Genomic DNA, 27,451 nt, shown 5'->3' on the forward strand with positions numbered 1-27,451 from the left:
CTTCGCCGTCTTGCTGCTATTTCTGGGGCCTTCGCCGTCTTGCTGCTATTTCTGGGGCCTTCGCCGTCTTGCTGCTATTTCTGGGGCCTTCGCCGGAATTGGGGTGTGATGCTGAGGCCAGGTGGATAGAAAACAGAAATGACCACAAGCTTTAAAAATGTGTGTGCTGCACATTCTTTTGGTATTTTCAGAACAAAACTGGTTTTCTCTAACTGAGCACATGCTGCGTGTTGCTTTTATGCACCTTTCTGGGATCAGGGCAGGAGTATTATCTAAATGTGATATGCTCACTGGCTGCTGCGGGTCAGACAAAAGAACCAGAGCTCCTTTGGGTTATGGATTCATGACATTGGCTCTGCAGGATTTTGGCTGAGCTCGGAGACATTAGTTGTTCTCTGGACTCTTAACCACACGGTGGCATCGTTGTACTACAGAAATATCCTCTTTCTTGGGGGGGAAAGAAAAAGGGAGACAATTTTATTGGCAAGGTAGAAAATATTTTGTGTTTTAGAAATTAGGCTTTGGATGATGGCTAATATGAAATACTGATTTCTGCTCCTTGCTGTTACTCAGGAATGCTAATGGATTAGAGGAAGCTACTGGCTGAAGCAGGAAAGCTTCACGTTGTAGCTGCCCAGTCTGCATTAAAATGGTCCCTAGAAATGCCCATCTTGGGGCAGGAATCCCATGTGCTTGGTGCTGTGTGAGCTCTTTGTTCCATCACAATTTAAAAAAAAAAAAAATGTTTTTTCCATTGCTTTCTGTTGCGTGCAATACCCGCATCCCTGGAGTACCCAAGTCTGTAAGAGTGACCTTCCTCTCCCTGGGTCCTTGAGGAGTTTTGCTCGCATCCAGCATCCCTCTGACACTGGTGACACGGGTTTCTCAAGTGGAGACACCTGACCACTGGTGCCTTCACGTGGCCCTCTCTTGCTCAGAGGCGCGGTGCTATGCGAGGGCTCTGAGGAGGACGGCCACCTCTACGTCTCCACGGAGGATGTGAGAGTCAGCATCACCATTCAGAGGCTGCAGGTGTCATCTCCACCTCTTGGAGGGACCTTCCGCATACGCCTGGGGAGCACAGTGATACCAGGTAAGGCATGGTGCGAGTACAGCTCCTGGGCTTGCCTTTGCAGCAAGCCAGGTGAAGATTCCTATTTCACCCAAGCAAATGCAGAAGGAAAAGCATGACAACCTGGCAGCTCTCGAGGTACAAAGCATCTATGGCCAATATTTTCTATTTTTCCTGCTCTTGTCATGGCAAATTGCTAAGAGTGACCAGGTACCGCTGAGGTTCTCTGTCCTGCCACCAAATCTTTTCCTTGTGCTTCTGGGGTCATGGCTTTGTGGGCATGGTGGTGGTGGGTTGATGGTTGGACTAGATGATCTTAGTGGACTTTGGTCTTTTCCAACCTCAGTGATTCTATGATTTGAGAACACTGAGCCCTGGAAATGCTCAGGGTGCAGGCTGGCAAGTCAAACACGCTGCGGTGGTTGCACTTCTGCATCTGATGACCTTCCAAACAGGAGTTAAGGACTATATGGAGGGCAGTATTTCTAGACATAAGCAATGGGATCATTAATAATGAAATTACTTTTTCGCATGTCGTTGCTTAAGATACTTCTGCAGCAGGGTATCTCAACGCTGCCATTTACCATAGAGTCATAGAATGGTTTGAGTTGGAAGGGACCCTTAAATTCCATCTGTCCCACTCCCCTGCAATGAGCAGGGAGACCCACAGCTCCATTAGTGCTCAGAGCCCCATGCAGCCTGATCTTGGGTGTGTGTAGGGACAGGGATTCTGCCATCTTTGTGCAACCTGTGCCACTGCCTCTCTGTAATAAAAGACTTTTTCCTTATATCCAACCTAAGAGCATTTCTCATGCTCTTTTTCCTGAGTCTTATGCATTCCTGTTCTTTAATGAATCATTTTAGATCTATTATTTCTGTAGCTTTGGATGCTTATGGGTACTTACGTCAAGAGAAATAAGACATAATTTGCAGGTTTTTTTGGAATTGAACTATCAAGTCTTCGTGATGAACAGATTTTGCCTCTCATCCCTTTAATCCAGGAAGTTTCTGACTTGTTTCTTTTGAAGGAACATGACATGCACAGTGAAATATCATGTCTTCCAAAAATTCAGATTGCTGAGTGTGAAAAGTATTACAGAATCACAGAATCACAGGGGTTGGAAGGGACCTCTGGAGATCATCTAGCTCAACCCCCCACTAAAGCAGTTCCCTGCAGTAGATTACACAGGAAAGCATCCAGGTGGGTTCTGAATATCTCCAGTGGAGGAGTTTCACCTCTCTGCGCAGCCTGTGCCAGCGCTCTGTCACCCCCACAGTAAGGAATTTTTTCCTTGTGTACATATGGAATTCCCTGTGTTCCAGTTTGTGCCCATTGCCCCTCTGTTCTGTTGCTGAGCACCACCGAGGAGAGCCTGGCCCCATCCACTTGACTCCTGCCCATGAGATATTGATAAGATTCCCTTACGCCTTCTCTTCTCCAGACTGAACAGCCCCAGGGCTCTCAGCCTTTCCTCGTATAGGAGATGCATCATTTCTGTAGCCCTGACTTAGACAGCTTTCTGATGACACAAGAACAACTGGAGAATGTTTTCTAGATTTTTTTTTTTAGTTATTTAATAGTGGCATTTGGGATTCATTACTTTTCCCTGCTCTTTTTTTTTTGTGGTTACAAAAATGAAACTTCATTTTCTATGAGCAGGTGGATGTGCTCTCGTAGGGATGCTGATATCCACAGCTTTGTCTTTTGCAGATGTTTCAGTGCACATCTCCTCCCACCAGCTCCGCAAGCTTCTGCAAGCCAACGTAGATAGTTCCACAGCCCCATACTTCAACACCAGTGACTTCATCGTGACCAAAGACTCAGAGTCTTGCTATGAGAGCATCTGGACTCTCACCTGGAGAACAAAAACGGGGGATTTGCCCAATGTTATCAATGTACGGTCATTTCTTTGGGTAACGTCCACTTTGAACCCCATTCCATGTCTTTTGTCTTGGCTGATTCATTCTCTGAGTTTCCTTTTCTGTGGGACATTAAGCAACAGCAGTTTAACTCCAGATTAGCTTGTGGTATCATTTCTGGACAGAAATTTGTCTTTGCCAGGAATTTTTATCCATGTTGGGTTAATGTCTGGTTCTGTAAGGTCTCAGAGGAAGACTTGCTTCACTGTCTCCCATCCCAAGACTGATCATATTGAAGTTGTGCAGACTTGGGAAATGAAGGCTCGAACCTGGAGACAGGAGCAATGGAAGCAGCTCGAGAACAGATCTCCAAGAGTTATTTCCCACCTTGTAGCAACTGTGTATGAGCGCCGTGGGAATGATTTCACATTCAAATCATTGGGTGGAAAAGAGCGAGGAACTGAAATCCTTGTTCTTTGCCAGGTCTCTGCTGAAAACCTCACTGGTCTGAAGCCAACTGTTTCCAGTCGTGTGATTTATGATGGGGGTGTCTTTATTGGGCCGATATTTGGGGACATGCTTGCAACCTGCAATAACAAAACACAGGTGAGTTAGTGCTCTGCCACACTTCCTTCTGGTTCCCCTGGATCCTGTAGGCCAGGAGTCTTAACTGGTTTTCGGGTACCCACTACTGCTTCTAAATCCTGTCAGAAATCTGTTTTGTGATTCCCCATAAACCAGTCAGATCGTGCTCCCTCTTCTGTGGAGCAAGACCTTCCTCAAGAGCTATTGCAAGTGAGGAGAGTGTATTTCTTTGGAGGCAGTGTTCAGGGACTGACATTGTACAGAATCCCACTGGTGTTAGGTCATGTAGTACTGCCATCGTACTTGGGACTGATGCTGTATTCATCTGCAGCATTCCAGCCTGCTGGGTAAAATGAATGGGATGTTGCATGTGGTACTAGTGCATGGAGTGGGACCAGGTCCTTCAGTCTCTGGATCTCAATTCTTGATTTGTGAAAAGGGAGCAGGTAAAGCTTCCCAGCTGAACAAATCTGCTGAGCAGACAGATGTGCTGCAAATGGATGCACACGGTTGCCTTTGCCTCCAGCAAAGACTGCAGGGTGCTGCAGTGAGAACTGTGCAAGGCTGGATGTGCTCAGAGCCCTGCTGCTGGGCTTCAGAAGCACCTGGGGTTTGGTCATCCTTTTATTACTTTTTTTTTTCTTTTCTTGGAAACTACCTGTTTTTGTTATTTGCAGGTAGTGGCATACCCTCCTGGCACACACCTAATGCCTGTGGGAGAGAGCAAGAGGGCTCTTCTATGTCCTGTGCTTTATCAGTTGAGTCTTCTGAGAGGGGAGCTGATGTTAGTTCTCAAAGTCACAGCCCAGCTGTCTTGTTTTAGCATGGACTGTGAGGGAATAAAAATTGAAGGGTGCCTGCTGAACAGTCTGGGATTAGTTATAATTGGCATTACAGGGTGCTTCAAAACTTGTTCCCGAAGTGGGATGGTTAGAACTGGCGTATGGCAAGTAGGGTCTTCAGTGGGTGACTGGAAGAAGAGGAGCTGTGGGTTCCAGGGAGGAGAGATGGGGATATGGCTTCCAAAACCATGTCCTGCTTTATCGAAGATGAGCCCTAGCAAGCCTTGCAACAAAACTTGTAATGGGAGTGCAGCAGGACAGGTTGTTGTCTGTCTGTGCTATGTGCTGGTGCAGTAGCTGAAGACAGATTTGGCTTTAGAGAACACTGCTTTACAGTAACCTCCTTCTCCAACTCCAGGTGGTGGTGGTGGTGAATGATGTCCCGGCAAACTGCTCTGGTTCCTGCTCTTTCCAGTTCAGCCGGGAAATGACACCCTTGGTCAGCGACGTGGAGTATTCAGCAGGTAATGGGGCTTTATGTCTGCATAAAATTTGGGGGAGGTGACCATGGAAAAGGTCTGTGAAATGCTTATGTGTGCATTCTTCTGGAAACTTCTGGTTTTCATGGAAATTGTGCTTCCTAATGCAGTACTTGTGATCACTTTGAGTCTTTAAGTATGTAGCACTAACACAGTTTTACAGAGGCAAGACGTTAGAGGCTCAAAGGGGAGAGGAATGGCAACAGACTTGGTGTGTGAGAGTGCAAAAGTTGGCTCCTAACTCCTTTATTTTTAATAAAAGTTATGCAAAAAGAAGTCGCTGGACAAGGACATGCAGGAATAGGCATAGTGGATGGCAATGAGAATATCATCAGTGTTGTAGTTTCCAGGATGTCTTCATGAAGATGATCATGTTCTTGAAGAAGATTGTGATGATCATGAAGATGATATACCTGTTGCTTGAAAATAAATCTTGTGCACTGATGCTCCAAAATTATGGAGTTGTTTTCTATTATATTCCTTCAGATGATGGATCCCAGGCCACGGTAGTTATCAGAGGAATTGGTTTCTCTGAGGAGAACACAACCCTGCAGGTACAAGTGAAGAACATGGCTTGCTACGTTGTAATGTCAGATCAAACCAAAGTGGTCTGCAAGATGGAGAGGCTGCCACTTGGAGTCCACCAGCTGACATTATTAGTTAGGCCCTATGGCTTTGCACTCAATGCTAGCACAGGAGAAGGCATCTTCCTGAGAGTTGTGCCCAGGCTGGTAGCCATCGAACCTCCCAGAGCTTCAGAAATTGGTAGGTCTGAATGTCAGAAGAGCTCTAAGGGGATGTCTGCTTTCTCTGACTTGCTTTTCACAACTTATTTTTTCTACTGTACTTCTACTGCCAAGGTCTTCATCCGTTGGAGGAAAACATAATATAGCTGGGGATACAGTGTGAACCACAAAGTACTGGGGCAAGTTTCCTACAAAAGTGACATCTTTCTTGGGTTGTCTGTGAGGTCAGCTAAGACATCCCTAGCAGTTTTGTCCATGAATAGCAAATTTAAATGCAAGTATGTCACTTCCAGCAACTCAGAAGGGTACTAGAATTTCATGGCTCACCTTCCTATGTCCATCTGACTTACGGGTTAGAAGTATCTGGATTCATTTGGCTTAATTGCAAAATGGCTAAACTTATTTTCAAGCAGCTAGGAGTATACCTAGGAATGGTATGATGCAGGTCTCCTCTCTCAATAGAATTTTACCCAGATTTGGTTTGCAAACCTCTTAGCTCCGTTAGTGAGGTGCTTGGAGTTCATGTTAATGAACATCACTGAGAGCGGGAGTATTGGCTATGCTGATACCACATGGCTCAGAAACCTGAATCATGCTGCTTGGTCACCTTGGAGTAATTGGAAGAGGGGAACTATTGTCTGTGACGATGAGATGGACTTCAAAGAATGTGTGAGCTCTTGAGATGAAAATTAAGACACTAGTCACCTCTCTTCTTGCTGGGATGCATCCTTGTCCTTCTCTTCCCTATTTGCTTTCCCTCATGAATGTCATGTAAGGTTGAGACTCATTCTAATTCATATGGAAAAAGGAAAAAGAAAAAAACCAATAAAAAACAATGACAAGTTTTAGTGCTTAGGTCTTTCTTCTCATTTCCTTCCATGACAATACGGCTCTTCTCCAAATTACAGTGATCTGTCACTCATTAAAAAGAAAGCAAGTATAATGCTATCTTACATTACATATGCCTTGAACATTTATAATTGGAAAGAATTACAGCTTCCATCTGTGTTTTTTAATTTCTTCCATTTAAAATACCTCTCTTCAATCTTATCGTAAAGTGCACATATGCAGTATTTCATTGCATATGGATATGTGTAGATATCAAAACTTAAGAGCATTAGTCTTGAAACAACATGCATGGAATCCATACTCTAAATCTGAGTCTCTTTATCTGACAACAATCACGTAAGCCAAGTGGCTTCAGTTTTGAGTTCTTCCTATTTCTGATTCTGCAAACTTAATGTTACTGGGGATGGCTTGGGCTAGAGTTGGGCTGGATAAACTTTTGAGGTCCCTTCCAACTCATGCAATTCTATGAGGCTGGGAACATCTTGTATTTTGATGCATCAGATCATGCTTATCAAAATATCACTGGCCTCAGTGGTGCCACTCTGGGGGTTCACAGTGACCCCACAATGTAGGCGTGAAATGCCTGTCCAGAGATAATGCTGTGCTCCTGGGAATGGAAGGAGCTTTCTGCTAATGTACCTGATTAATGTTTTCCCAGTTCTGCTTCCAGTCAGAGAAATTCTAGGAGATACTTCTAGACTGCTCTGATGGTTTAGAGAGCCCTCTAACTTTCCTCGCAACTCTGCAAAGACTCAAGCCCTGTCAAGTCCCCATCTATGTGAAATTTCCTAACCACATGCTGCAAGCTTTTTTGGCAGTGGGGTGCTTGGCAGCTTTTTGAACTGTGAAAGCACCTGCTTTGTCAAGCTCATTTTTTTTGTTCTTAGTGCTTCTTCCTTTCTTCCTGATTTAATTCTTGGGCTGCGCATCTTTCTAAGAGGGAGATCGCAGACCAGACCTTACTGGCTTAAAGAAGTACGTCATTAAAAGACAAACTGAGAAATAAACACAGTCCTCTTGGGTCGTGGACCAGAATTCAAGTAACAGACAAGAAGGGTAAATGATAGAGAAGAAGGGTCTTGGGTGAAAGAAGCAACTTAGGGCAAAGTAAGGTGGAAGATGATCATCCTGAGATCAGCCAGTAGACTACTCCCTTCCATAGTCATCTATTAATAAAGAATCTTTTGTATGATAAAGAGACTGTTCCACATCTTTCATGTAATTAAAAATACTTGGTTTTGTAGGAGGACTGAGAGTGGCTCTCAGGGGGACTGGTCTGGAAGGGGTAAACCTGGTGTTGTTTGGCTCTCAGCCTTGCCCAGTTTTGGAGGATACCAGAAGTTCTACACTAATTGAATGTAAAGTTCCCTCTCGGGTAAGAAACCACATATTTTTCGGATACAGTCGATTACATGATAGCCTTACAAGCCTTTTACATTGTCCTGGCCTGAGCAAAAGGTAATCCATCAACCAAGTCCTGGCTGTGGGACAGCTGAGCCTGGACTCCACCTACAGTTTACACCAGCCTAATTAACAACTGTGTTTGATTTATGAAACAAAGTGGAGCAGTCAGAAACACCAACAGATTGCATGATCATTGGCTAAGCCTCACACAAGCAAGATGATGGCTTTTGACTCCAGGAACATGGCATGTCTTCCCTTTCTGCTTAGTGTCTGCTAATAGATTAAACATGCCTGGGACAATTGTTCTTGCTCATGTTGTTGAACCCTCCTCAGTTCCAAGTCACAGAATGGTTTGAGTTGGAAGGGACCCTTAAAGACCATCTGGTCCCACTCCATGCAAAGAGCAGGGACACCCACAGCTCCATCAGTGCTCAGAGCCCTGTCCAGCCTGAGCTTGGGTGTGTGTAGGGATGGGGCACCACCCTAGGCAACCTGTGCCAGTGCCTCACTACCTGGAAGTCATCCTGCTTACATCTGGATGACTTCTTGACTCTGAGTGTCATGTAAAAACGTGCCTAAGGATTTATAGCAGCAGTGCTCATTGATGCTGGGCAAAAATATACCTAGTAGTTTAAGTGTAGAGAGAACCATCTATACCTATGCCTTTAACAGCTGTAGATATAGCACATGAAAATCTGTATGGTCTGTGATTGTTTTAAAGTTTATAATCCTCCTTAGATGTCTATAGCTACATGGTCTTTAAGGGACATTTGAGTAGGGTCTAATGCACATACAAATTTGGGAATTACATGTACCTGACTTACTGGGTGTGGGAGATACATGAACATAGGAAATAACTATTTTTCTTTTATTGGCTCAGTCTTATTCCTGATGCTTTCTTTGCTTCTGTTTCCAGGGGGCAGAAGATGCTGCTGTCTGCGTGACACTGGTTTCTGGGTACCAATCAACAAGAGTCACCAACTTGTTCCAGTATGATCCTTCCTTAAACCCTGCAGTTGTATCACTGAGCAGAAACAGAAGTGGCTTAGCAGGTGAAAAGTGCTTGAGTGCAAATGGGTCTGTTGGGCATCATCTGCAGCCCTGTTGTTGTTATTGCCTATGGTGGCAGGATGGAGCAATTGAAGTCTATGGAGTTCAGTGGTACTGTGCTCTTCTCTATTGATTTCTTCCAACTTGTAGTCTACGTGTTCCCTGCAAGTTCTGATCACTCCTGTCTGCTTTATATTGTTTTTTTCTCCAGCTTACGTAAGATCATAAAATCATTAAGAGTTGGAGGAGACCCTTGAAGGCCATGTGGTCCCACTCCTCTGCAATAAACAGGGTTACCTACAGCTCCATCAGGTGCTCAGAGCCCCATCCAGCCTGGCTCTGATAATGAGTTGCTTGCCTTAGCCCAGTATGGATGATGTCCTCAGTGCTAAGTGTGCTATGAAGCTCTCTTAAAGTGATATTTCTCTAGCTTTGCTCTGAAATGGCCCCACTCATTTGTTCTTGGTAGCAGGTTCAGCAATGGCTAGAGAAATCGGGGCTAGAGAATGCACTTCTCCAGGATCCTAAAGAGTGGGCTGTAGTCAGAGGGTGACACACATCTTGGGTTGCTGACAGCAGAAGAGAGGCAGTGCTCATTTTGCTAGTTACTGTTTCCAAGCCAAGCTGTTTCCTTCTGTTTGACCCCTGATCCATTACTTCAGCATATGAACATAGATTTCACAGGCTTTGTGGGGTCAAAATCCCAAGTAGACGTTCTGGAGCGTGTTGCGTGTCTTCTGAAAAGCTTTGTGGGGATCCTGCTATTTTAATACTATACATTAATCATACACAAATCGATCTTTTCTGTATGTTGCCCACCCAAGGAGGTGTGCTGCAATCTAGGGTTTGGTTCTCAGTGCTGTCAAAGGAGAAACGAGCAGGAGTTTGGCCACAGTCTTCCACCTTTGTGTTGGCTGAGGCAAGCCAGTGGCCTGGGACTCGGGGAGGTCCAAGTCTGGCTCAGTGCTGTGAGGCTGAAGAACCCAACCTGACCACAACTGTTTGTCTCCTCTCCATCTGCAGGAAAAACAGCAAGAGGAGGAATCATAGAATGGTTTGGGTTGGAAGGGTCCTTTAAGATGATCTAGTTCCAACCCCCTTCTATAGACAGGGATACCTCCCTCTAGGAAGCTAGGAAGAAAACAGAAACGTCCCTGTTTTTTGATGTGCCCCACTTCCATTCCTACAAGGATACACTCTGATGTTTCTTTTTCCAGCTGCTTAATACACACCTTAACGAAGCTCCCCCCAGCTGAGAGAGTTGGCGTGGATGCAAGGGGTGAGACAGCTGTGACGGCAACAAGACGCAGTGCCTGCTGCACACCTGACATTTCCATCCCTTTCCCCAATGCCCTTGTCATTTCCTATTACTCCAGAATGCATAAATAAGAGAAAACGTCCTTTATCATCTGAATATTATTCATATACGATAGCACCAAGGGGAGATTGTTCTAGCCGTGGGCAGCCCAGGTGCAAGGAACTCCTTAATGTTATAGTGTCTCCTGAACGATGCTGGGACTGAGTTCAATCTTCTATTCAGAACCTCCACGGCTTCAGCTTTTAATATAATTTTCCTCCTATATAATAAAAAGAATAAATAAATTACACCGATGCCTTCCAGGCATCTAGGATTAAGCTGACAATTGACCAAGAGTCCAAAGAGTTCACGTTATTAATATATTCAGCTTCACAGGCTTTCAAACTTTATTTGACTCTGTGCGTGCTGAATGGAGGAGCACTGGTTTCCAGGTGGTCTTGGAGGAGCTTTGTGCACATTCTCCTGTTTCATGGAAAGAAGAGGATTCTCTAAGGCTGCAGGGACTGTGCCTGCTGGGGGAGGCTGTGTTAGAGCCCAGTGGCCTTGGTCTGTGCTTGTTAGACAGAGTTGCTACTCAGATCTGAAGCTTTAGGATGAGTTAACCTGTAAAAGTTCTTTTTATGGTCTCCCTTTGTCTTAATGAAGCAGCTTAGCGGTTCCTGACTCTCTGCGTGGCTGGGATAACTGTGTGATATGTGGCATGGTCAACTTCTAATGTGAAGTGAGCTCAGGGAGGAAGAGGGATGGGTGAAAATGGGGCTGCTCTGGGAGTGCTGACCCTTGGTAGATGTTGTGTGTGTAGGTGAGCGTGTCAGGCTGGTCAGCTCATGTGCATGGTAAGGGGATGTTAGCTCCTTTTGTCTGAATTTAGGAAAGGATTGTCCATGACAGCAGGGAGTTGGGATGGAAGACCCCTTCTTGTCCTCTGAATGCTTGCTTCTGTGTAATTGAATCCATATCTTCCAGAGGTGACAAAGGGATGTGATTCATCTCCTAAACATGTCTGCCTATGCTTATTATGTGGTCAGTGAAGGGAAATTGGTAGGTTTGTGGTCTTCTGGAAATCTTCCTTAAAAGAAGGCAAATTATACCATAAAGGCTCAATTTCTCCTTGCTGATGAGAAAGCTATCTCAGAGCCTTTATTTGGACTGATAGACGCAAACCTAAATTTTTAAGCTATTTCAGGAGGAATTCAGGTTATGAAATTCCCTTCCCCACAGTCCTTGTCCTTTTCTATTACTGCAGAAAACACAAGGCAAAATGACCTCTATCTTCAATATAATTTATCTCGCAAAAGAACTTAAATTGGAGAGACTGACCTGCATCCTGGAAGGAAGGTGCTATGGAGCATGCATGGGCATCTGATTTTAGGCACTTGAGTAAATTTTCACTTAGTTGTAGGAGAATCCGTTAAGGTTTAAATACTCCCATAGTGCTGAAAATAGTGGTCTGGATCGTTGTCAGGGATTTAGGAACAATCCCTCACCCAGATCCAGTTTGCGAGCTTCAGAAAATGAGGATTTGGCTCTAACAAGGTGTGGATGTTTTGGGTGTATATGCTGAGGACGTAACTTTTACCCTAAATATCTATCAGTAGACTGAGAATGGGTCTAGGTGACCATAGCTGAGTTCACAATATTAACATCTGATCTTATTGAGAGGGCAAAGGAATTAATAGAACAGAAAGACTTCGGTCTTCTAGTTATTGGGTTTTGGCTGTTGGACATGGCTAGACCTGATCTGGGATGAGAGGACTCCATATTGGAAATGGTTATACGTGCTAAAATAACCCTTGCCACTGAAATAATTTCATCAATTCTCCTCTTTGCAGGGGGTCAGGAGCTTCAGATTGGAATATCCTCATTTAGAAAGTACCGAGGGTCAGATATCAAGGTCCGAATTGGGGGTGTGTGGGCCCAAATCCAGGCCCAGATGGACAATGGTGTTAATGTGACACTTCCAGCCTTGGCTGCGGGATGGTACAACGTTTCTGTCATCATCAGTGGTGTTGCTCTTGCTTCAGACAGGTGCGTGAATGTGTGCACTTCCCTGAAGATATAAATTTTCTTCTCCATCCTCTTTTGTATCGTAGGGTTAATTTGAAGAGAAAGGTAAGAATTCACAAGTGCTGTATCTAACATGAAAATCTGCTGTATGGTATAAAATTACCAATAATTATCAGGGCACTTATTGATCTCTGCATCCCAAGTCAGCAAACTGCTAATGCTAGTCAGTTAATTCCCCTTGGATTGGTGGGAGAGAAACATTCTAGAGAAACAGCTGACTTGATTGGAAAAAATGCATATTTGGGCAATCAAAGGTATTCAGAAATTCAGGTCAAATACAGATAAATCCTGCTGTAGGAAAACAAGAGAAGAAAAGAAACGCTTCATGAGGAAAACAAAAGCTAGTTTAAAAAAAATATATGCTTTGTCTGGAGAATTCTTAAATTATTCTATTTGGACCAGGGAAATGGTGGAGTCGCCAATGGTGGTGTTTAGGAAAGAGTAGAGGTAGTACTTAGGGACATGGATAAGTGGGCAATGTTGGTGGTAGTTGGATGGTTGGACTGGATTATCTTAGAGATCTTTTTCAACTTTAATGATTCTGTGATTCTATTTGTATCTTTTAGGGTGACACTGGGTTAATTTGTAGATAAAAGCAGTATAAATGAGTTGATGTAGGGGGGAACCCACCCAAAAGGGAGATGCAACTAAGGCATGCATAAACAACACAGTTTTACTTATGAGCTACACAGCTCTTATCAGTGACAACTGCTCAAAATGATTGGGTGGTATTAGGGAGAAAGAAGCTGCATGTGTTGCTTGCAAACCACTCTAATCTGTTGCATCAATGAACTTCCAAAGTAAGAAGCTGTGGTTAGTGGGATGATGCACAGGGCTTCATCCCGTCTGATACTGGAGTCTGTTAGCAGCACTTTGTCTCCAGGAATAGACAGCAGAGCTTCAGACTGGGTTAACACCCAATCTGGAAAGGGTTCTCTGTTGAGAGGGCAGTGGGCATGGCCCTGAGCTGCTGGAGTTCAGGGAGTGCTGGGACACCACTCTCAACTGTTGGGTTTGGGTTGTGCTGCGTAGAGCCACGACTTGGGCTCAGTGATCCTTGTGGGTGCCTTTCAGTGTGGAAATTCTATGACTTTAAAGGAGTTTGGTCATCTCAGAAGGATAACCCTGATCTCTGGTGGGATAGATTGCAGGTGTGGCAAGGTCTACTTCCGTAGAGTGTCTTATTAGGGCAGGGATTGCTTCTGAAAGGAGAATGATGAGGAGGAAAAAAAAGCAAACAGATGCAAGTGGGACAAAAGCAAAGCTGCACGCCTGTCTCAGTGCCTTTTGGGAGGTTATGCCTGGTTTTCCTCTTGCTGCAAGTTATCACCACAGTCTACTTCCCATGGGAGGAGCAGGGGAAGAAAGGCAGCTGGGATCTCTGGAGCTCTTGCATCTCCTGTTGACATGGCTACGCTGGGATCTGTTTAGCAGAAACGTCCACAGTATTGTTGTTTCTGATAGGCAATTTGCTGTGCTGCATGGACTGCGGTTGGCCCACAGGTTGCCACTTGATGAGACAACGTTCATAATAGAATCATAGAATGGTTTGGGTGGGAAGGGACCTTTAAGATCATCCAGTTCCAACCCCCTGCTGTAGGCAGGGACACCTCCCTCTAGACCAGGTTGCTCACAGCCTCATCCAGCCTGGCCTGGAATGCTTCCAGGGAGGGGGCATCCACAGCCTCACTGGGCAACCTGTTCCAGTGTCTCACCACCCTCACAGTAAAGAGTTTCTTGCTAATATCTAGTCTAAATCTGCCCTCTTCCAGTTTAAAGCCATTTCACCTCATTCTTTTGCTACATGCCCTTATAAAAAGTCCCCAAATGACCAAAAAAACCCCAAAAACCTACCGAAGATGTTACACAAATAAAGCAAAACCCCTAAATGTTCTATGTTGCTTGTTTTGCAGGGTTGAGCCATTAATCCACTACATCTCAGAGATCTTCAGCATCGAACCATGTTGCGGCTCCTTCCTGGGTAAATAACGGCGGTACATCTGCAGCCACTTAGGGAGGTTAAAGGGATCAGGGGCACAGTTGCCCTGCAGGACTGGAAAGGGCATCCCATTTCACATCCGTTTCAATGAGGGTGTCTTAAATCTGTGGCTCTTTATTATGCAGACATCAGACTGCCGCTGCCTGGGAACGTGGGATTTCAGCGAGCATCCCTCAATCTGGTTGGCTGGCTCAGGGCTCCCTGTGCTTTGGGTTTGATTTTTCCCCAAGTCTTTGCATGTTCCCTTTGGGGAAACAAAGCACACCCACACCTGACTCATGTGCTGTGTCTTTCAGTCCTTACGCCTCCGTCTTTCATCACTTTATGCATGGAAGTTGGATGGTAGGGTACAATCCTGGTTTCAAGCAAACGCTCTTTTCAATTGATCCCAAAAGAGATGTTTATTTTTTTGTGAACTTGAAAATCACACACCAAAAAAAAAAGAAAAGCCTTTTTCAGTGTTAATTTTAATCAAAACTGAAATATTGATTAATCCAATTCCAGACTTTAAGCACTGGAAATCATTTTAACTGTGTTTCAGAGCAAACTGTCACTGAAGTAAAAACAAAAATTTCACTTGAGATCTTAAAGCACAGATTTGGGTTATCCTATTTTGTCGTTTGCCTGGGGGTGCGGGAGAGTTGAATCCATTTGGTGAATATTGCATGAACTCTTTGAAACTCATATAGAGAAGATAGAAATTTCTGTGGTGTAACTTCAGGTCCTTCACAGATCCCTTTCCCAGCCTCACTACATGCTTAAAGGTAGGAAAAACTCTGGCTTTGTGCTATGCCATTAGTTGAATGATTTGTGAAGTGCCAAAGCCTTTAAAGATGAGAGATTAGTTTGAGCTTTGCTCTCTAAGGCTGTTGCTTCTGAAGAGTTAACTGCGTTAAGAAAGAAAAATATTGCACCCCTCTTTTCATTTTTAGGGGTATATTGGAAGTTAACAACTGATTAACTCTTGGCTGCACCTTTGTGAAGGGCTTAAGCTGATTTAAGATCTCATCTGGTGTGAAAACCCCAGTCCTTCCCCCATCCCTTATCTCTTATCTTTCGCTGTCTCTGCCACCTGCGTGACTGTCTGGCTGCAGAATCTGAGCTTGTTGAAATTTCAGCTGGACCTTTTGAAAGGAAGGGCATGGACTGGTTGGATAAAGGGGGTGAAGCAAGGCTAACTTGAACTGAGAGGCTAACTAAACGGAGATGGAGGGATGCTTCAGCTGGCTTTGTGAGGCTGCTATGGGCTTGGAAGTGTGGAATTAACTTGGGAATGCTGAAAGTTTTGCATCTTTCTCCATCCCTTCCTAAAAAATCCGGATTGCTACTTCAGTGCTGTTCTTAGCATACAGGATGACAGTGTTGCTCTGCATAGTCAACGTAAATCCTGAGGTTGGGATTTGTGCTTATTCCAGATAAAGGGTGCTGACTCTCCGTTGGTAGCACAGCCTCTCAAGGCTCCTCCTCCCAGTGTGGAGAAGGGGACTCCATTGCCACATGCTGGGATCAGAACAAAGGAAGCCAGTCTCCCAGAGTGGCCCAAATACAGTGTGGTTTAGGGAGATTCTATGATTCCTGGCGCTGTGTATGATGGTAATTCAGTGATACTCTTCCAGCTTCCAATGCGAGGCACACGGAGCTCACAGCTGGGTGTCATAACTCTGTGTCCAACTTTTCCTGAATTACTTCTCCATATGAATGATCCTACCAGCTCTCACCAGGAGTCTGCTTACTCATTTGCTGCCTTCTTCCATGGTCATGAATGAAGGCCCAGGGAAGCGCAGCATCTTGTCTTTGTAGGATACATGACTACTAGTGACTCTAATTGTCTTGTTCCAAAAAAGGGCTTACTTTCTTCCATTCAGCCTGGATAAGTCTCTCTCTGTTATGCTTACTGGCTTTACCATGCCTTGAGAATGTTCACAGTCATTAATTCCTTTCTTGCACATAATATTATGCTTTGTTTGTTTTTCTCCTAAGGTGGAACACTGCTCACGATCTCTGGGGTGGGCTTTAGCCAAAATCAGTCCCTGGTTTCCGTTTCAATAAATGAACAAACCTGTCTGGTTACCGACATGGCAGAAGAGACCATTTGGTGCCTGACCCCACCAGCTGCTAATTTGTCTAATGAAGTTTCTCAGGATGTCCCTGTCAGAGTAAATGTACTCATTAGCAGTAGCTCACTTCAAAGTGTTCCTGTTGCAAAAAACATCACCTTTAATTACCGAAGAGCTTTGACACCTCTGGTTACCGCGGTTGAACTGGAAATCTTGGAGAGTAACCTGCTCTTGAGCATCTGGGGGGTAAACATCACTGGATCTGTGGCCAGGGTGGGAGACAGCGAGTGCGAGCTTGAGCTACAACACGGCAATGAGTCTGCAATGTTTTATGAGTGCTCTTTACCACTGAGCAACCTGGAACCTGGGACTTACCCTGTCCGGGTTATCCAGAGACAGCTTGGATATTCTCGTGTGACAGCAAGGCTGCAGACCGTCACACTAACTCCACGGATAACCTCCATATTCCCATCACAAGGGTCAATTTGTGGTGGAATGTTACTTACTATATCAGGGATTGCTTTAAAATCCAGAAGAGATTTGGTACAGGTCAGCCTGGATGGTAATTATTCCTGCGGGATCCAGAGCTCTGGTAACGATACCATTGAGTGTGTGGTCCTTCCAGGGACGCGCATTTTGCCTTACCAGTGGTGGGCTGAGGTGTCTTGGGCTCTTAATGTCACAGTGACTGTCAATGGGATCAGCAGTGTCTGCCTTGGGAACTGTACGCTCCACCTCCACGAGCAGTCCTCTCCCCTTGTGGATGCGGTGACCTGGGAGACCAATGGGATGTTCACCGACATGGCCATCAAAGGACAGAGGCTGGGGTGGCCGGGTGACAGCCCTGTGGTGCATGTGAATGGCCAGGCTGTCTGCAAGGTCACTTTCTGGAATGAGACCAGCATCAGGTGCCGGATGGACTGCATTGCCCCAGGGGAACATAACATCTCCATATCCAACAGAAGAAGCGGGCGAGCTTGCTTCAGAAATACGTCCAGTGTTTTCACCATCACGCCTCAAGTGCACCAATTTTACCCCCAAAACTTCAGTACCAATGGCGGAGGCCTGCTCACCTTTGCAGGTGCAGCATTGAAAGGAAAGAACAGGACATTTGTTCTCATTGGTCAGCACCCGTGCCTCGTCCTCAGTGTCACCTGCGTAGCCATCCAGTGCACGGTGCCCCCAGGCAATGGTACTAGGGCTCTGAGGCTGACAGTAGATGGCATCTCCTATGATATTGGAAAAATCAGTTACAGTGAGGAGTCCACGCCAGCTTTCCTTTCGCTTGCTGCAACTGACCTCCTTTTGACAATAAATGCATCCCAGGTCATGGAGATGGACACCATCCACGTACTTGTTGGAGACTTTCCTTGTAGGGGTGTCACCATCACTCACTCGGAGTTGCAGTGCTCCCCTCCTCTGCTCCCTGCTGGTGAATACCCTGTGGTGGGCCTGGATGTCCCCAGGGGCTGGGCTTCCTCCAACCTGACCTTCGTCTCTCAGCTGACGGTGACTGCTGTGCTTTGCAACTGGGGTAAGTCACAAAGAGTTGTTCCTGCAAGAGGTGCTGTGTGATGGATTGTGATTTGTTTTCTTTTTGGTTTTTTTTTTTTTGTATGACAGCAAAAATTGAGCTCAGAGAAATGCTCCTGATGATCATTGGCTCTTGGGCTGTGTCTTACATCTCATTTTCTGTTCTTTTCCAAGGTGGCTTGAATGGAGGAGAGGTTTACCTGCGTGGAACTGGATTTTCTCCAGGGGAGACTTTGGTCACCATCTGTGGCAGCCCTTGTGAAATGCAGGGCAATGCAACGACAACGAGCCTTAGCTGTCTTGTGCCACGCTTACAAGGTCAGCTAAGACACAAAATCTGGCATTGTGTTAAAAATACCCCCTAAGACCCTGTCTTGACCTAAAAGGGGGAGTGGCTGCAGTGTATTTTGCCCACTGGGAAAAGAAAGTAGAAGCAGCCTTGGAGAGAAGAGAGGAACTGATATGGGCTTTTGTTTTTTTTGAGTTCATTCCCGAGTCTGTTGGTGTCAGGAGGTGTTTTTGCATTCATGGCCATGGGCTTTGGATACCTGTGGCCAGAGCTGCCACGCATGCTTCATGGCTGTGTATGAGGTGTGCACAGTGACAGCTGTTCCGTAGGGCTCAGAACCCAAAGGGTTGAAACTTGATGATCCTTGAGGTCCCTTCCAACCCAAGCCCCTCTATGATTCTACGACTCAAGTATCTCTTGGCTACCTTAAATGCCGTTTCTATGGCTTTTGTCTGTATGATGTTACAGCTTCAGTGGGATATGAGTTTGGTGGGACAAGGTGAATCTCTGGAAGGGTGGATGATACACCATGGCCATATCTTTGGGAAGCTGGAGTTGAGGATTTGAATTCCTTGAGTGCAATATGAGATCATCCTACAGGCAGAGCATCCTACTTAACTGGAGAGAGGCAGCACTGTAGGGAATGTTGCCAGCTCTTTCTCTCTCAAAGTGAAATAACTTTGCCCCAGTTTTGGAGAAAACTTTTCCAAATGGGCACATGCTTGAACAAGGCATATTTCCTCCCTCCCCTATCGGCAGCACATAATTAAGCTCCTCATGTCTGCAAGAGGCCATATTTAAGGTTTTTAAATCTCACCCTGATATATAAGCTCAAATCCTAGCAGCTCCATAGATGCGATGCTGGGAAGAAAATCTGGAGATCTACAGAAATCCTTGTGATTCTGTGGCTGTCCAAGTGACCAGAGATCTCCTCTGGGAATCTGAAAGAAAAGTGGCTTTGGAAGGTTTCCATCAAGTTGGATTGCCAAGGTTTTCCTCAGAAGTGTGGGAACTCCATCCTTGGGAACAGTTAGAAGTTGATTTGATCAGCTGCTGAGAAGCCAGTCCAACATGAAACTTAGCATCCCTATGGGCAGGGGTTAGGACAAGAGGTGCCCTAAAGTCCTTTCCATAGAATCACGGAATTGTTAAGGTTGGAAAAGACCACTAAGATAATCTAGTCCAACTCTCAACACATCACCACAGTGTCCAGCCTCAGTTATGAAATCCAGAAGTTTCTCTTTTAGAATTGTTTACTTGCTCATCCATAAGGAATATCATTATTTAATAAAAAAAAAAGCGTAGAGAATCCCAAACCAAAACTCAAGCAATCAACAGGGATCTGCATATAGTTCATAGGCTGGATTGCAAACAGCACGATAAAACAAAACTCCACAATATTAAAAAAAAAATCAGCATATAAAACAAGGCATTCTGGTCATTGCAGGAAGAATAGCAGAACCAAAATATAATTAAATAGATCCTAACTGTGAAAACATGAAGAACTGTGTACAAAATTCAGTGGGCAGTGAGGCGGCAGAGGGGGGGGAGCCTGGGGAAATCCATCTTACAGGCAGCTCTGCAATTCTTTTTCCCAACACAAGATGCCAGCAAGTGAATGCTGATTGCTGCCCGCTTGCTGATTGGGGTTTTTGGATTAGAAGCTGCAAAGGGAGCCCCTGAGCAAAGGGACACACGCTTAGGTCCACTTAGAAGCTACCCTCTTCTGTTTCTTGCTGTAGATTTTGCACTTTGCAAATCTCAGCAGTTGAGTTACCAATTTTTTTTTTCTGTGTTGTATGTCAAGAATGTATTTACAGGATTTTTTTTTTCCATTAGAAAAGTCCTTTATGGGTTTACTAGGCTATTTGCAGTCACTGAGAGGTGTACTTAGCCTGTGTGTGCATGTGGCTGCACAGCTACATGTGACAGTTCTGCTTTCCAGACTACCTTCCCCCTAATATTTAGGGCACTGCATCCCCCACTATTTAGGGCATTAAGTGCAGTCTCACCTGCTGCCATTTGCCTGGAGGGGTTTGCCACTTGCAGCTCTCACGTCCTTTCTTTCGTAGTCTCCCTTCATGTGAAAGAGGTGGCAAAGGGATTCTGGGGATGTGAGCCATGAAGAAGAGCAGAGGGAGAAGTCCTGGGGCTGCAGGGCCCCTTCAGTGCAGGGGCTGCTGCAGCCAGGTGTGAAGCTCATTTGCCATTTCCCAGCTCTACGCTTGGCCCAGGGGGTGCGAAATGAAGAGCTCAAGCCATGTTTCTCCTGTTGTAGTGAAGTGAAAATGCCTCCCCTGCATGGCTTGGGGATGTCAAGGATGTCAGGCAAGCTCTCCTCCCAGGACTTAGTGATGGGCCGTGTTGTGTTCAATCTGTTTATGATGAGATACATTCATGTGGGAATCCTTAGCTGGTCCATCTGGCTTTCTTATGTGATCAAATCCTTAGAATCCTACCCCTGCAATTGGGCAGTGGGACTTTTCTCCCATTAGGCAGACTGTTTTCTACAACGTGAGGAACTGCAGGTCATCCATGAGCCTGTCCGTGGGGCCTTCCTTAAGAGTAGGGCATGCAGCAAGGTTTTGGGTTGACTATTTTATGACCTGGGCACAGTAAGTACTTAAATGTGCTTTATGCAGAGCACAAGGAATAAGAATGCAAACCCAGGCTTTTTTACATGGTATTTTTGTGAGCAAATCCCTGACCTGCCATTAGCCAAGTTACGCTGGTAAAAGTGGGTGCTTAGATTAAAAACTAGGAATGAAATGAGACTGGTTTAAAAGGAAGAGAGACTTGGCTTGGTGGAGCTCCTTGGTTGGAGCAGAAGGAGTGAGAGGAAGGAGCTCTGGACACAGCAATGAAGTGTTCTAAGGGGATGCATTGGGTAGGAGCACAGAGAATGTAATGAGGGAAATGGGGTGATTTGCACACATAGGTGCAGAGGACCTGAAGAGGACGTGCTGTAGCAATTGAAACGTGGCTAGCAGCGAGGATGTCTCACATTCATTGGCGATACCAAACCAAAGCATCCAAATGGTCCCTTCTGCCCTTCATATCTGGAAATGAAATTAAGACAGAGGAGGAAAAATAAAAAGAAAAGCATATTGATTACATGGCAAGAGCGTTCTGACAGTGAGATCTATCAGGCGGTGGAATAGATGCTTGCCAAGTCACCTCTTGGGACTTCTGAAACCCGGCTGTGCAAAATGAATGTCTCGCAGGGAGCAATTCTTCACAGGGGGAGGCTGGACTTTATGACCTTCAAAGGTCTCTCTTTTTCCTCTCCCTTTCCTTTTGTCTTTATTTTCAATTTTTATTTCTTCTACTTGTAAGCTGTTTTTTCTTCCCCGCTGAGCAGAAGTTCACGTTGCGCTCTGCTGCCCGCTACGTGAGCGGTGCATCCGTGTGCGGTTTGGCACCGGGACTGCTTGGGCAGTTGTTCAATCCATCTGCAGCTGCCCTTGGAACTCCTGGAGGGTTTAGTCTCATCACATGTCCGACAGTTGTTATTAAACAGTGACCCAGAACAAAGCCCTGGTGCTGAACAGCCCGGGATCTTGGCTTAAGCCAGAGCATCCTTCAAAGAGAGGGCTGGGGGCAGCCGGTCCCTAACCCACCACTGACACGCAGAGATTTGGCTGCCATCGTGTCTGACCTCAAAAGAGATGCTGTGATGGGGTGAATGGATTCATCTTGGTGATGGGATTGTGTAACATGTGATCGGTGGGTTCTATATTTACAGGGTAGATAAAGCATAAAGAAGCTTTATTCTGGGATTCAAACACTTATCAATTAAGCAGGGAGAAGCATCCCAGAATGAGCTGACTTACACACTTCTAGGGTATGCTGAGTGTGTTACCATCTTTAATTGGTGTTTGTTTATTACTGTTGTGGCAGGAGAGAATGGCATTTTTCTGCTACCGAGGGATATTTGCGTTTAGTGGTCAGAGGAAGGGGGGCCAAGACTTCCTCCTAATTGAGAAGAGTATGAAATCTTCTGGGCATGGAGGAATGTGGTAATATGGGAATGTCAGAACCTTGTAAATCTTCAAGGAAGGGATGAGAAATGGACCCAAGTAGTGGTATCGCCATCGGATGGACCGAAGCTATAGGGTATGGAGATGAGATTGCTTTCTCCTTCCACCTGAGAGGGAAAAAGTTGTTCTAGGTGTGTTTCTGGAGTGTATGCCCTTTATTATGGTGGTAGTTGGTTAGACATCAACTCTAGTGTCATCTCCATGACCGCATCTGATTGTGTCACAGCCTTTCCTACTGCTAGTAAGGCAGGAGGAGCCTTACCCTATTACAGAATGGGAACAAATTCACCTATACAATACCAATACAGGGGAAATCTGTGGTCTTGTAGAGAAATGGAAGGGTAGCATCCTCACTGGTGTATATCCTTCAGCATTTTTCATGAGATCTCAGCTACATATACAATGGCTGAAAAGAAAAAGCTTTCTTGAGAAGGAACTCCTTTAGTGAATTTGCTCTGCCACAGATAAAAATGTTGCAAAGCCACGTTAATTGCAGCATTTGGTCCTCCTGGCTGATAGTCATTTGTGAAAACACAGGTATATGTAGCACTGTTCAAAATACACTTGGCAATGGCCACTTGGCCTTCTAGAAGGCATGAGGCTTCTTTGGGAACTATAGGACGGCTCGGGTGTCTCTAGGCATACTGTTTGGGCAATGAAAGTAACAATATAGGCGTGATACTCCTTCAGGATTCTCTGCCTGTTAGCTCTGTCTCTCGTGTTCTTGAGGAGATCTTTGAGGAAGGGGTCATTTTTGGTTGTGCTTGAATTGATGTCAAGTAAGAGAACTGTCAGTGAATTTGGAAAGGAAAAGGTTCCGGAATGCTGCAAAATGTGTGAAGGTGCAGGCAACCTTATTCTAAATAATGGTTCACGTTTTTAAATTATTTTTTTTTCTAGATTTGGCAATAGGAAAACTTGATTTCTGTTCACATCTTTCTCCTTAAATCCATCTCAAAGCATAGCAGCTGCTCCCATCACACCTCTTAGCACACCCGTGGTGCTAAACTGGTCCCCCCCATTCACCCAAGTGCCTTAGAAGCCCTCCAAGCTGCACAACACTCACTAAATCTGCGTCCGGATTTCAGATCTTTTGATCCCAGAGATGTAGATCCTTGTCGTACAAGGGGAGTTACGTGCAGGCACGCAGAAGGAACAGGGATTTGCAGGGAACAGATGCACCCTCAGATAGCTGGACCAAACAGGAGGTTGGGACGTGCATCGTGGGGCTGCAGTGACAAGTGTAGCCAACATCTGCTTAACATCACTGACCCATGGGCTGTGCTGGGTGGTTGTCCCTGACCTCGTGGCGCAATGGTAGCGCGTCTGACTCCAGATCAGAAGGCTGTGTGTTCAAATCACACCGGGGTCAGCGTGTCCCCCTCGGTGGGTTGGTGTGATGGGGTGGCTGCCCCAAGGGCAGCTCTTTTGCCTTCTTGCTCCAGATCCCACGTGGTGCTTCACCCAAGGGCAGCAAATGGCCCTTGCTTTCTGGACCAGTTTTGGGAGGTATCTGGATAGCTTTCATCTTCCCTTGTCCTGTATTTGGAAGGGAGGCAGGGGACATCCCAGCCTGGCACAAAGTCTGGGCACTGCTTTGCCTGTCCCTGGTACCCCTCACCAAGGAGAAGTGTAGCTGGCTCCAGATGGACTTTTTGTAAAAACCCCTATCTTGTAGTCTCCAAATCCTTATCAGGGCACGTTATCTGCTCCAGCAGTGGTGTTCTCTGGCCTGGCCTTGTGTTGTGTGAAAGGAGAGAAGGGTAGTGCTCCCCTTGATAAGGATGGAAAGAGGCCTCAGTGCCCTGCGCAACACACGCATGGTTAAGGCAGTGCTACCCTACTTCATGGCATCTAACCATGTTTTGGGACCTGAACAGGCTTGAAAAGTGGGCTCACGAGAAGAGGCCAAATGCAAGGTGCTGCACTTGGATCAAGACAAACCTAGATACAAGTGCAAGCTGAGAGGAGAACTCCTTGAGGGCAGCCCTGCTGAGTGGGAATGGGGGTCCTGGTGGATGAATAGCTGGGCATGAGGCAGCTATGTGCACTTTTAGCCCAAAGGCCAACAGCATCCTGGGCTGCATCAGCAGAGGGGTGGCAGTGGGGTAGGAAGCGGATTGTCCCGCTCTGATCTGCCCTTGTGGGGCCCTATCTGGAGCACTGCGTTTGGGCCTGGGGCCCCAGTACAAGAAAGATGCCGGGCTGTTGGAGCTGGGCTAGAGAAGGGCCATGAGGATGCTCAGAGGGCTGAAGCACCTCTTCTCTGAGGAAAGGTTGAGGGAGTTGAGTTTGTTCGGCCTGGAGATGGCTCTGGGGAGACCTTATTGTGGCCTTCCAGTACTTGAAGGGAACTTACAAGCAGGAGGGGGATGGACTTTTTCCAGTCTGATAGTGTTAGGACAAGGGGTGGCATTTTTAAACTAAAAAAGAGGAGATTTAGGTTAGGGAAAGAATTTCTTTACTGAGAGAGGGGTGAGGCCCTGGCACTGCTGCCTAGAGCTGTGGGTGCCCCATCCCTGGAGGTGCCCGAGGCCATGGATGGGCCCTGGGCAGCCTGTGCCGGGGGACACCCAGCCCACAGCAAGGGTTGGGACTGGGTGGGCTTTAAGGTTCTTTCCGACTTAAGCCATTCTGTGATTCATTCCCCTCCTGTCTTTGCAGCATCCTTGGCCTTTCTCTGCAGCCTGACCCATTCTTCTGCCGATTGCCAAGAGGACAGATCCACCATTATCGAATGCGATGTCCAAGTCAGGGTGGGCTCCTACCGCCAGCAAGGACCCAGGTCCTACCTGTACCTGTGTGGGGAGAGCCGAGCTCAGCAGCACCGGGGGGACGCTGGCTCTTCCCAGAGGCGTTTTGCTGGACTCATTGCCAGGTTAGTTCTCCCCAGCAGCTCCCCCCCATCTGTGACCAATATCCCCCCAGAAGGTATTCACTCCCCCTGCCAAATGACAGACTGCAGAAGTAGATGATTCCTAACCTTCAGGTTGACACCAGGATACGATTCCTAATTCTTAGGCTGCTGCCAGCAGAGCAATTTAGCCTTGAGACCGCTAGAGAGCTCCGCTGGGTCGTGAAATTCATTCCTTGTGTCTATCAAAGCATTTCTGTTCCCCCCCCCCTCCCCTCCTCTCCCGTCTTTTTAAAGGGTTTGAGAAACATCAGAAAATCCATCTCGTAAACAGCCTGCTTTGTTCCTTCTTAGGTTTTAATATTTATCTTCTGATCCAAAGCAACATCTGGTGGATGCCAATGGGGAAAAAGATTAGGCATTATGAAAAGCAGAAGCCTTTTTATTTTTTATTTTTTTCCCCCTCCCCTTCCTCTCTCCAAGCAGTTTCATGAGTAAAAAGTTGCAGAGAGAATTCAGCAGGCTGTGCAACGTTTACTCAGCATGGGTGCTTGGGTTTTGCAAATCCAAGGCCAAGTCGCCTGGAAGTGTGAATTGTTACCTTTGCCTTTAATGGAGCTGCAGGGACTTATACCTGCAGAGCGTGTCCCTCCAGGAGGGAGAGAAAAGCTCAAATTAAGGAATAAATAGATGAACAGCACTTTGCAAAAGACACTTCAGCCCTTAAACATAGAATATTGTTGCAGTGCATTGTGCATGCTTTGTTTCAGTGGGGAGCGCTCATTGGTGCTGTCCAGGCACTTCAGTGGAGTTGCAGAGATTTGATCCTCATCCTTATCTGGTCCTTATGCCAGCAGTAGTGTTATGAGTCATCAGAGGGAGTTCTGGATGCCCTGTGTTGAGCTAAGAAGAACTGGTGATTACTGAACACGGACAGCAGTAATACAGTTCCAGCATCTGCCTGTCGGTCTGTCGTTTTCTCCCCCACCAGCTTTTGAGCTCCGATAAACTTGAGCTGGGTTCATAGTGAATGGATATCTCAAGAATTATGGAATTCTTGCCAGTTTAGAGAAAATCTGTCTTAGGCAGAAAGAAATTAGTTTCCTTTTCAGGGAGAGGAAAGTAGAATTCTGCCCTAGTCTGTATATTGCCAGCAAGCTGCAGGCCAGGCAGAAGATATGTAAAGCTGGCCAACTGGCAATGTCCAAAGTCCCATTGTGCATCAGTAACGTCTGATAGCAGCCTGGGAGATGGGGAGGATGGTTGCACTGGGGGACACAAGAACAGAGAAACTTAACGGATAGGAGGGAGCAACTTGAAATTAAGTTGATTTTGTTTCAAAACAGGAAATTTCAGGGGTCTTGACTTGCTGAGCTTTGCTTTCCTTTTGCTATTGGCAGTGTAACTCCAAGGCAGGTAATCCTAGAATGGTTTGTGTTGGAAGGGACCTTTAAAGGCCATCTGGTCCCACTCCTCTGCAACAAACAGGGACACCCACAGCTCCATCAGTGCTCAGAGCCCCATCCAGCCTGAGCTTGGCTGTCTGCAGGGATGCAGCACTACCACCTCTCTGGGCAACCTGTGCCAGTGCCTCACCACCCTTACTGTAAACAACTTCTTCCTTATATCCAGTCTAAATCTTCCCTCTTTTAGTTTGAAGCCATTTCCCCCTGCAGCCCAGGATACAGTTGGCTTTCTGGGCTGCGAGGGCACAGTGCTGGCTCATGCCCAGCTTTGCATCCACCAGGTCTTTTATGGCAGGGCTGCGCTCCATCCTTACATCCCCCAGCTTGTACTGATGGTGGGTGTTGCCACAACCCACGTGCAGACCTTGCAATTGGATTTGTTGAACCTCATGAGGTTCCCCTGCGCACACTGCTCAGCCTTTCTAGGTCCCTCTGGATGGCATCCTGTCCCTTGGGCATGTCAACCACAACCCACAGCTCGGTGTCACCCACAAACTGCTGAGGGTGCACTCAACCCCACTGCTGATGTCATTGATGAAGGTGTTAAAGAGCACCAGTCCCGGCACTGACCCCTGAGGGACGTCACGCTCATCACTGATCTCCATCCAGACGTTGAGCCATTGACCACCCTGCTCTGGGTACTGCCTTGCAACCAGATCTTCGTCCATTAAACAGTCCACCCATCAAATCCATATCTTTCCAATTGCACAGAAGGATGTTGTGAGGTACTGTGTCAGAGGCCGTACTGAAGTCCAGGTAGATGACATCAGTGGCTCTTCCCTTGCCCGTTGATGCAGTTATGCCATCGTAGAAGGGTGCTAGGTAACTCAGACTTGAGAGTGATGAGGCAGCTCAAGGTTCCTGCTTTCGATTATTGCATTTAAAACTCAGCTCTTTACCAATTACACATCTGTATCGTGGGGATTATCATAATGGTTTTT

At 46.1% G+C, this 27,451-nt stretch overlaps 1 protein-coding gene and 1 non-coding gene across 2 annotated transcripts in view; both read left to right on the forward strand.

Moving 5' to 3' along the window:
• The window catches only part of PKHD1 (PKHD1, fibrocystin/polyductin), a 252,324-nt gene that overhangs the window by 32,738 nt on the left and 192,135 nt on the right, over positions 1-27,451 (forward strand). The window contains exons 23-34 of the mRNA XM_021392027.1: positions 939-1,093; positions 2,784-2,968; positions 3,416-3,538; positions 4,718-4,823; positions 5,325-5,603; positions 7,678-7,808; positions 8,754-8,889; positions 12,038-12,233; positions 14,186-14,253; positions 16,252-17,862; positions 18,036-18,179; positions 24,855-25,068. Of these exons, the coding sequence (XP_021247702.1) occupies positions 939-1,093; positions 2,784-2,968; positions 3,416-3,538; positions 4,718-4,823; positions 5,325-5,603; positions 7,678-7,808; positions 8,754-8,889; positions 12,038-12,233; positions 14,186-14,253; positions 16,252-17,862; positions 18,036-18,179; positions 24,855-25,068 (3,348 nt within the window). The remainder of the gene's footprint in view (positions 1-938; positions 1,094-2,783; positions 2,969-3,415; positions 3,539-4,717; positions 4,824-5,324; positions 5,604-7,677; positions 7,809-8,753; positions 8,890-12,037; positions 12,234-14,185; positions 14,254-16,251; positions 17,863-18,035; positions 18,180-24,854; positions 25,069-27,451) is intronic.
• Positions 23,491-23,562, forward strand: TRNAW-CCA. The gene has a single exon. It is a non-coding gene; the product is annotated as a tRNA-Trp (tRNA).

The sequence above is a fragment of the Numida meleagris genome, chromosome 3 (assembly GCF_002078875.1).
Source record: "Numida meleagris isolate 19003 breed g44 Domestic line chromosome 3, NumMel1.0, whole genome shotgun sequence".
NCBI lineage: Eukaryota > Metazoa > Chordata > Aves > Galliformes > Numididae > Numida > Numida meleagris.